General features: G+C 34.8%; 2 protein-coding genes across 2 annotated transcripts in view; one reads left to right on the forward strand and one right to left on the reverse strand.

The window, feature by feature from the left end:
• The window catches only part of LOC132109396 (NEDD4 family-interacting protein 1-like), a 4,525-nt gene extending 1,227 nt beyond the window's left edge, over positions 1 to 3,298 (forward strand). The window contains exons 2-7 of the mRNA XM_059515429.1: positions 259 to 346; positions 438 to 568; positions 652 to 739; positions 1,520 to 1,644; positions 1,738 to 1,804; positions 2,548 to 3,298. Coding sequence (XP_059371412.1) covers positions 259 to 346; positions 438 to 568; positions 652 to 739; positions 1,520 to 1,644; positions 1,738 to 1,804; positions 2,548 to 2,654 — 606 coding nt within the window. The 3' untranslated portion in view covers positions 2,655 to 3,298. The remainder of the gene's footprint in view (positions 1 to 258; positions 347 to 437; positions 569 to 651; positions 740 to 1,519; positions 1,645 to 1,737; positions 1,805 to 2,547) is intronic.
• Positions 3,299 to 4,186: 888 nt separating this feature from the next.
• On the reverse strand, positions 4,187 to 7,786 carry fgf1a (fibroblast growth factor 1a). Its single transcript, XM_059515435.1, has 3 exons — positions 7,429 to 7,786; positions 5,091 to 5,194; positions 4,187 to 5,000 (listed from the first exon to the last, which is right to left on the reverse strand). The coding sequence occupies exons 1-3, from the start codon at positions 7,553 to 7,555 to the stop codon at positions 4,815 to 4,817; spliced, it is 417 nt and encodes a 138-aa protein (XP_059371418.1). The 5' UTR covers positions 7,556 to 7,786; the 3' UTR covers positions 4,187 to 4,814.
• Between the last annotated feature and the right edge of the window lie 2,096 nt (positions 7,787 to 9,882).

The raw sequence follows: 9,882 nt of genomic DNA on the forward strand, positions 1-9,882 counted from the left end.
AAATGATTGATTCAGTGTGGAAGAAGTTGAATAGTATGCAGAAACCTCTAAATGCAAAACTTGAGCCAAAACTCATCACCAAACACCAATGAGTTGTACATACACCATATGGACAAAAGTATTGGCACCCCATCCATTAGAACAAAACCTGGACACATAACTCTGTTGCAGTAGTTTTGGAAGTGTCTTAAATGAGTGTACATGTGTACAGTGTGTATGTGTGTGCATCAGCAGCTTTGTTTTTGTTTTGTTGTGTAGTTGAATAATGAGGAGGAGTCAGAGGAGGTGATTCAACAAGCCGTGGACGCGCCTCCACCGTACAGCAGCATCCCAGCGAATAATGCAGGTAACTTGAGCGTCTGAACGCAGATTTGAACAGTAACCTCCATCTGTCATTATTCCTAACCGTTGAACTCTGTCTGATGTGTGTGTTGTAGCTTTCTTTGAGTATAAAGAGGATGATGTGTACCCCAAACCTCCGTCGTACAATGTCGCCACGTCACTGCCGTCATACGACGAGGCTGAGAGGAGCAAAGAAGAGGCCACCGTTCCTCTAGTCACCGACAGGGTGAGCCTTTGTGCCTGTTTTAGGGGTAATTGCAGTTAATTAAGCACTCTTTTGACACATCCGTGTTCGTTTCTCTACTACAGGATGAGGACTTCGTTGCCAGAGACAGTTTTGATGATACGGATCAACTGCGGGTTGGGAACGATGGGATTTTCATGCTTACGTTTTTCAGTAAGAGCACACAGTGCTTTGATGCTGAACAGTTGTTGTTGTTGTTGTGTCTGTTTTTTCTTTCTCTTTATGATAGACCACTTAGTCTGGTGTTGGATTATGGGTGGATTAGTAATTGGGCTGATGGTATGGGTATTGTGCAATAATATCATAATTGTTCTTTTAAGAATATATGACCTGAAATTATGGAGTGTGTCAGTCGCATTGCAAAAAACATGTCTTGAGAGTCCAAAAGCATGCACTGCATGACGAAGACTTTTAAAATGCAGTTAGAATGACCCTATAATTCAAGTTATGAAAGAAAATGTTTTTTGTTTTGTTTTTATATTTTTGTAGTTAAGTAATATCACCCAAGAATCTGATGTTTTCCTGAATATTAGCATGTGATATTTATTTTATACATCATTTCAAAAAAGTTTATATGTAGGGTTTTTGATTTTTAGACACATTTTCTGTTTTTATTTTTCTGTTTCGCCTGCGAAAACAGTTCCAGTCAGAGCCAGAGCAGAACATTTATGGGTCTCAGAGCAATATTGTGCGAATTCTTTGAACAAATCGTTTGGGTCACTGATAAACACAGTCACTTGCTTCATTGCTAAATGAATCGTTTGAATGAATGATTCAGTGAATCACTCATAAAGACAAGGATTTGCTGCTACCTACTGGCAGTTAAAGTGTCATATTTATTTATCCACAACAGGCCAAAGCACCAGCACAAAAACACACTCATGAAAGCTGCATCAGATTTTAAATATCTCTTAATTTCTTTTGCATTATCAGTGGCGTTCCTCTTTAACTGGATTGGCTTCTTCCTGTCCTTCTGTCTGACCACGTCTGCGGCGGGACGCTACGGAGCCATCTCTGGGTTTGGACTGTCCCTGGTCAAATGGGTCCTGATTGTCAGGGTATGACATGTTCCATATGACTTCATATTATTTTATTAGTGTTTTTATTAGAGGATGAAGAACACTCACTCTTTTCTTTCTGTGATTGAACAGTTTTCTACCTACTTCCCTGGATATTTTGATGGCCAGTACTGGCTGTGGTGGGTTTTCCTTGTTGTAGGTGAGTGTATATTTGCACATTAGTGTGAATAAATGTTTTTATTGCCCTATTAAAAATATCTGTTGAAGTAATATTTTTCCCAAAAATAAAAATGTTATGACCGTTTACTCAACATTCAGATCAACCAAGATGTAGATGAGTTTGTTTCTTCGTCAGATTTGGAGAAAAGTAGCATTGCATTTGCTCTGCAGTGAATGGGTGCCGTCAGAATGAGTTCAAACAGCTGATAAAAACACCACAATAATCCACACAACTCCAGCCCATCAGTGAACATCTTGTGAAGTGAAAAGCTGAGTGTTTAGAAGAAACAAATCCATCATTAAAATTTTTTTAATGTTAAACATTTTCTTCCGGGTGTGTTCTGTAGTGAAAACTCGTCTCTCCTGAATCAGGAGAGAAATATGCACAGATCAAGCACTGTTTACAAAACAAAAACATTCTGAAAAAATGTGAGAGGACAAAAGGAGCTGGACTGTTTCACTGGAGGAAGCATTATGAATTATGGACTGGTGTGGATTATTGTGCTGTTTTTAATCAGCTGTTTGGACTCTCATTCTGACGGCACCCATTCACTGCAGAGCATCCATTGATGACCAAGTGATGCAATCCTACATTTCTCCAAATCTGTTACAACTAAAAAATCTTAGATTGTTTAATATCATTACTTAAGTATTATCAATTTATCTTTTTTATTAAAAAGAAATATATATATTGCAACTAGTCTGACATTTTTATTCCACCAGGATTCCTGCTGTTCTTCCGGGGATTTGTTAACTATTCCAGAGTTCGCAACATGACAGATCATTCCATGTCCACCCTTCCTCGTACCCGAGTTCTCTTTATCTATTAGGTGAAGCACAAGAAGTTATTTCCCAAAGTTTTTTTTTTTTTTTTTTTTTTTTATAGATGTAAGTGCATTGCATTAGGGGAAAATCAATTAAAAGACAACCTTTCAGTGATATAAATGATTATGGTCATGATATTTAAATGAAGATTTTCCTCCTATGGTTTTGTGAATGGATTAAAATCTCCGGATAATTGCAAAATGATCAAAACGGCAAAGTCAACAAATCTTTTTTGAATCTTCACGACATAAACGGCAACATCTGCTTCAGACGCCCTTGCACTTCTCTATTGTTTGCATAATGCAATTTATTACACTGGCATATTTTACTAAAGCTTTTGAGTTCCTCCAACCATTAATCAGTGCTTAATTAAACCGTACAGTATGCATTCATTATGCAATTAGAAGCTCACATGTGCATGTGCTCCAGTTCAGAATGTTTTTGTTAAATTCCCTGTCACAGTTTGTTCCTGTGAGTTTTCTCTTAATTTGTGGGAAAGTTGTAATTTTTTTCTTTGTGGGTAAATCTAGTAACTGACCTTTGTGAACAAGAACAAGAAGAGAGATATAAAATGTTAAAAACATGCACTTTCAAGATCTAAACAGGTCCTTGAAAAGCAAAAAGCATATTAAAAGTGTATTCAAAAATATGTCGGCTTGTTTTAAATTCCTCATCCTGTCACCAAACAGACCAAAATGCTCTCATTATAGAAAAGGTCCAATTAGCTTGATAGCAGTTCAATATGAACCGCAACCTGATTCAGCATTAAAGCACACCTGATGTGATGCGCTTAATCAATCAATGTGAATAACAGAATATTTTATGATGCCAAATGTAGCAGTAGATGGTTCATTGATCTTTGTATTTGTATTGAAGGGTTCAGTATGGGCTAGTGCTTCACAATGTGCTGTTTGTGACTTGTATGTTTTACAGTTGTCAAACTTTTAATAAATGTAACACATATGGCAACACCACACATCACTTGTGTATTTGTCAGTATTATACGCTATTTTAATATTTTTGAAAAATCCTTTATTTCGTAGTAATGTTGTGAAATGAGTCAGTCATCTTGTTAATTGCATGGTATGAGTGGCGCCAATTTAATGCACTAAATCGACAGACCTAATGCTATTACAAAGGTTTTCTATTTAATTATATATATATTTTAAATGCATTTGTTTTCTGTGATGACATTATTAGTTTCACATGATCCTTTTGCATATTCGCATTTTTGATTAATAAGAAAACTCCAAAGAAAAGCTTTTTGATCATTTTCATTAATTAAATGCATCCTTGCCTAGCAAGAACATTAACCCCACCTTCCAAAATAAGGAAATAAATCTTATTTACCCCAAGCTTTTAGATCCTCAACTGAAGGATCTTAACTTTAACAATTATATATAAATCTATTATGTGTGTTAGTAAAGATTAATGGTGAATAGTTGGTTTGGTGACTTTCGCATGATTGTAGTATTTATAGTAACTTTTATTCTTATGCACTTCTTATAATTTTACATGACTGTATACTTCCCGTGAGTCAGTGAGGAGTTTTATTGTGTAACATGATCCAGAAAGGTACAATGACAGCACAGTAACATTGATATTTCAGAGTTGCTCATGAACAGAAAAATAAAACGCAATCAGACACACGATTACATAACCAATAGGAAAATACAACATGAAATATCATTTAAGTTTGACTCGATTCTCAATTTAAAAATAAAAATAGATTACTATAATAGCATTTTTTCTATATACTATATCTTTTTTTTGTCAGTGCATATTTAAATACTACAGTTATTCTGTTAGCCTGCATATATGTTGTATATTCAGCCGTCTGACAGTGAGTTAGATGTTGTCCGTGTGTAGTTAGTAGAGTAATCCTGTGATTTAACAGTGGGTTATGAATGTGGTGATTCACTTATAACTTTAATTAACATTATTGTAAAGTGTATGATGCATTAATAACAAGCAGTGCATCTGTTACAGTATTTTTCTTCTACAGTAGTATTTATATTTTCTAACATTAGATAATAAAAATTTAACTTTATTGTCAGTTTAGGTCCTTGAAATGAATGAAATGAAAACTAATGTTAACAATTCTTATCTTATAGTGAAGTGTAAGCAGTTATTGTGTGTGATGAAACAGGATCAGGGTCGAGGACTCAGTCCACCTGCCGAGGGAGAAAGAAGATCGCCTTTTGTCCAATGTGTGTTCGTGGACCGCGTTTCATTTTCCCGTTCTTTTTTATCCCGACGTACCAGTTTTCACCGTGCTTTTGAGACTGATACGTGTTGTAGTGGTTTTCCTCCATCCTCTCCAAGAAATAACTTTCATCTGTTACAAATGACTGCAAAGAGCGGAAAAAACATGCACCAGTTAAAAAAGTATTGATACTAAGTGGCACGTCTTTGTATCAGAAGGATTTCATTAGACTTACTGAAGCGTACGGCTTGCCGTCTTCATTCATAGAGAGGTAAAGTCCTGTCTCTGCTCCTTCAATGACCACCACTCCTGGACTAGTAGCTTTTATGCGCAGTATGCCTTTAAAACCACACACACACACACACACACACACACACACATAGTAAAACTGTTGTAAATATGCGAGGATTGTTGAAAATGATACAGAACAATCCTACATTCCAGAACAGTGTCCAACATCCACAATAACAGAAGATCAAGGACAAATGTTTTTAAGGGTGAAATTAAGTTTTCAAGCAAAATATATTGCAGTGTAAATATTTTTTTATGTCAGTTTAACAGATTTTGTAATGCTACTGAGCATTAGAGTAGATATGCTAACAGGTTGATGTAAACAAGTTTATGTAAGTCTTTTCACACACTTTATTATATGTGTGTGTGTGCACAGAGCTGGGTATTATCTGATTGCATGTAATCTGGAGTATATAATCAGATTCTAAAAATGTAATACTTGTAATTAGAGTTAATTACATTTTAAAATACTCATAATCCGTTACTTTTTTATGGATTGCATGAATGCATGTTATTTACACAATAGCAATAAATTATCTGTAATGTATTGATACTCCCTAATTCCTCTCTTTCATCTTTTAAAAGGATAATATGATACAATTTAATTGTTCCCTTCTCTTTGGAGTGTTAAAAGCTCTTGGTGCACAAAGAAGATCTGTAAAGTTGGAAAGACTAAAGTCTCAAACCCAAAAAGACATTCTTTCTAAAAGTTAAGAGTCAACCAGGCCCTCCTAAAATTACTAGTTTCTAACACGCCCCCACATGTCTATGTCACTATGTGGGAAGATTTGCATATGCATAAGATTTGCATTTGCTTCTGATGATTCACACGCGAGTTTTGAGCAGAGTAGCACTTGTTGTTTGTTGTTTTTCTGATCACAAATGCAGACATGGTTTTGTTTAAGTGGCATGATGCAATGCAACGCATAAAAACAAAATATAAATAATTGTAACCCGTAATTATGTTCCCACTGGATGCAACAAATGGCTCGTATGTAATGGGTTTTTATTGTTTTTGTCTTGTGGCGCCGGTGTTCTGATCAAGACACGCATCACAGGCATTCGGCCAATCACAATGCACTGGATAGCTGGCCAATCAGAGCACACCTCACTTTTCAGAACGATGAGCTTTGTAAAAAATGATGCGTTTCAGAAAGACAGGACATAGAGGAGAAACAATAATGTACAGATTGCGGAAAATATATATTTATTTATTTTTTACCCTAAACCGCATAAACACATTTAATTTCACCAAATAGACAAAATAATGTTCTTTTTAGCAACATCATATGACTCCTTTAAAAATCTAACTCTGTAAAAGAAAGTCTCTCTCTTTGCATTAATTGCTAGCTTTTCATCAGATAAAGAGCTTGTAGGCTTTAAACATCACCTGTGTTGAGAACATAGCTATTTTTCATCTTTTGGAGCTGTGGTGTGCTCTTCTTGACACGGTTGGTGGTTGAACTTTTGACCTGCTGGATGCCAGCACTTTGATTAAAATCTTTCTAGCTTTTCATTAAACTCACAAACCCCCTGCAGATCCTTAAGGAGCCACAGTTTGGGAAACCTTGATGTAATATAATTTTGAATATACTTAATGTTGTCAATTACAATGAATGGAATATATTTTTCATTTTGTATTTTTACATCATGGTACACGATAATCCGGTTTAAATCATTGTGATAAACAAGGACAAAAGTTATCCAAAAGTCTTTTAAAAGTAGTCTGATTATTTTACCTAAAATGTAATGTAATGGATTGCATTACTGACTACAATTTGTGACATGTAATTTGGATCAGTAACTGATTATTATTAAGAGAATCTACCCAGCTCCGTGTGTGTAAATGTATATATGTAATAGTATTTGTGTGTGTAATATAATATATGCTATGCATGTGTAAATTTATGTGTGGGTGTGTAACGGTATATATGCATTTTATGTATGTATGTATGTTTGTGTGTGTAGTATATATATTTTAATGAGAATAGATGGATAGAAAAAAAACTAAAAAAATAATTACTGATACTGATTTATACTGATACGCACTCAGTACAGTTTAGGCCTATTTAAATGTTTCATGTTCAAAGAGGGAAAAATATGCTTCTCAGCACATAGCACGTTGCCCTTTTAAAATGAAAGTGTCTGCACACCCATTCTCATTTATATCAATCCCAGTGTTGTCTACGTTATACATTTTCAAATACTTTATTCTCATTCTGCCGGAAGACTAGACCATTTACTGTAGCGGCGATAAACGCGTCATCTGCAGCGGAACTCACTGTATTCGTCTTCCTCTCGCGCTCCCGCCACGCTTCCGTCCGCCGCGAGCCGCAGGTGAAATCCTCCGTTCATGCAGTACAGCCGAGCCAGCTTCTTGTAGTCCGGAGGGCCGAGCTTCTCCGTCATGACTACTATTCAGTGTGCTCTCCTGAGCACAGGCGCTGTTTGGATCTGAAGATGGCCGTGTCTCACTCGAGAAGCTTACCTACAGCATTCCTGGGCGGCTGGTTCTGGACGAAATGCTGTCTATGTAAGGCAGCTCCGGAGAAACGGGTAATAACGCTGAAGCTGCAGGGAACGGTTGTATTGATTAACCCCAGACTCTAAACCTGCCCGGGCTGTTTAGCTAGACACGCGTCATTATGACATCCCAGGGGAAAACGCAATTAGATACGGTTTATATAATACGATTTATTTTTAATTTATAATCATTGTATTTCTACAGAAGAGGATTACGGCCAAGCAATAATAAATAAAAAAAACACCTCGAGATTAAAGTCGTTAAATTACGAGATAAAATGTTGAGAAGAAACTCATTAAATTACAATAAGTCATTAAATTGCGTGAAAAAATCAAGAAAATGTTGAGAATAAACTCATTAAATTACGATAAAAAGTCGATAAAATTAAGTTAAAAAAGCTAAAATTGAGAAACTCATTAAATTACAAAAAAGTCGTTAAATTACGAGAAAAAAAGTCGAGATAAAATGTTGAGAATAAACTAATTGAATTACGAAAAAAGTCATTAAATTACATGAAAAAAGTCGAGTAAATGTTGAGAAGCACATTCAATTACGAGAAAAAAGTCGATCAAATGTTGAGAATAAACTCATTAAATAAGGGAAAACTCCTGACCCACCCACTGCAGACACTAAAGAAATCTGTCCAATGAGATGAAATTAACATTTCACGAGTGTTTATTCTTGTTTATTCTCAACATTTTATTTCGACTTTTTTCTCGAAATTTTACAACTTTTTTCCTCGCAATTTAACAACTTTTCCATTAAAAAAAAAATAACACAATCCTGAGAAAATCACCTTTAAAGTTGTCCAAATTAAGTTCTTAGCAACGCATATAACTAATCAAAAATTAAGTATTGATATATTTACAGTTGGAAATTTACAAAATACCTTCATGGAACATGATCTTTAATATCCTAATGATTTTTGGCATAACAGAAAAAGCAATAGTTTTGACCCATACAATGTATTGTTGGCTATTGCTACTAACATACCTGTGCTACTTATGACTGGTTTTGTGCTTCACACACACACACAATTACTTCTATTTGAAAGATTATTTTATCTTATATCGTCTAACTCGATTACAAAGATTACATTTTTTAAGCATCTGTTAAAAGTTTTTTTTAATGATTTGTAACTGGCCCATAAAATAAAACTGTGATAATGAAGTGAATTATGTCATGTTGTTATAATGAAAAAAAATATATATAATAATAATAATTACATAATTAAAACCCCCTCTAAAAACATTGTATGACCAAAAAAAAAATATATATATTTTTTTAAATAAAATTAAAAATCCAGGTTGTCCCTATACTAGAATTTCAAACAATGGGATGTTTGAGCTTCGAGATTAATGAAAAACATACCATTACCATGTATAAACATCAATGGAGTCTTATAATATACTTATAAAAATACATATATATTTTCATTGCCCAAAAAAAGATGCAGAGGAACCCAAAACGGAGTGTAATTCAAGGCGTACAGCTTACCTCTGCAACTTCTCTTATAAAAAATGAAAGCTGAAACATCTTTAAATAATTGATTAGCACTCTAAAAAAATATAGCTCGCCTCTTTGTTTTCTCTCACCCAAAGGAGTTGAGATAGTGTCCATTTTGACATCGCAGCACATGCTAAAACGATGTTGAATCTGACTTCTGATGACACGACAGGCCACTCCTGACACTGTAGGGTCTCAGAGAACATTTTATTAGACATGTTGCAAAAAGTTGATGTAAATACATGTTTATTTTTATCACATATATCTGTAGGAACGGAAGAGCAAATTGAAAAGTGCTGCTTGGATATCGATTAGAATTTGAAAATAAGTGTTGATCGCTAAATCTGTACCACACAATGCAATGCTAAGCAGTCTGAAGCTGGAGATCTTTTATTTGTGTATTAAACAAGATGCATTAAGCTTCCACAGAAGAACTGCAAAATATTTCGATCCTCTCTTTTATTTATATATATGCATATATATATATATCAACTTTTGAAAAACTGTTAAGACAAGCACAGTTTTAGATTGTACAAACTGAAAACAATATATGTTTGGCACAGAAATAACAGATTGCAAGAATACAGGTGAGTAGAAATTCCCAGAGAGTTAAAACCCTGCGCCTGAAACACAGTTTGACTGATTAAACCAAGACAGGTCAAGGTTAGTTTAATATAGATTAGTCTGGACCTGATCAAAAAAATAA

The sequence above is a fragment of the Carassius carassius genome, chromosome 29 (genome assembly GCF_963082965.1).
Source record: "Carassius carassius chromosome 29, fCarCar2.1, whole genome shotgun sequence".
NCBI classification, from domain to species: domain Eukaryota; kingdom Metazoa; phylum Chordata; class Actinopteri; order Cypriniformes; family Cyprinidae; genus Carassius; species Carassius carassius.

Coding starts and splice junctions, on each gene's coding strand:
- fgf1a (XM_059515435.1), bottom strand. CDS start 7,555: ATGACGGAGAAGCTCGGCCCTCCGGACTACAAGAAGCTGGCTCGGCTG. Junction 5,195..7,428: donor GCGAGAGGAAGACGAATACA/GTGAGTTCCGCT, acceptor GTGGTTTTAAAG/GCATACTGCGCATAAAAGCT. Junction 5,001..5,090: donor ACGGCAAGCCGTACGCTTCA/GTAAGTCTAATG, acceptor CGCTCTTTGCAG/TCATTTGTAACAGATGAAAG.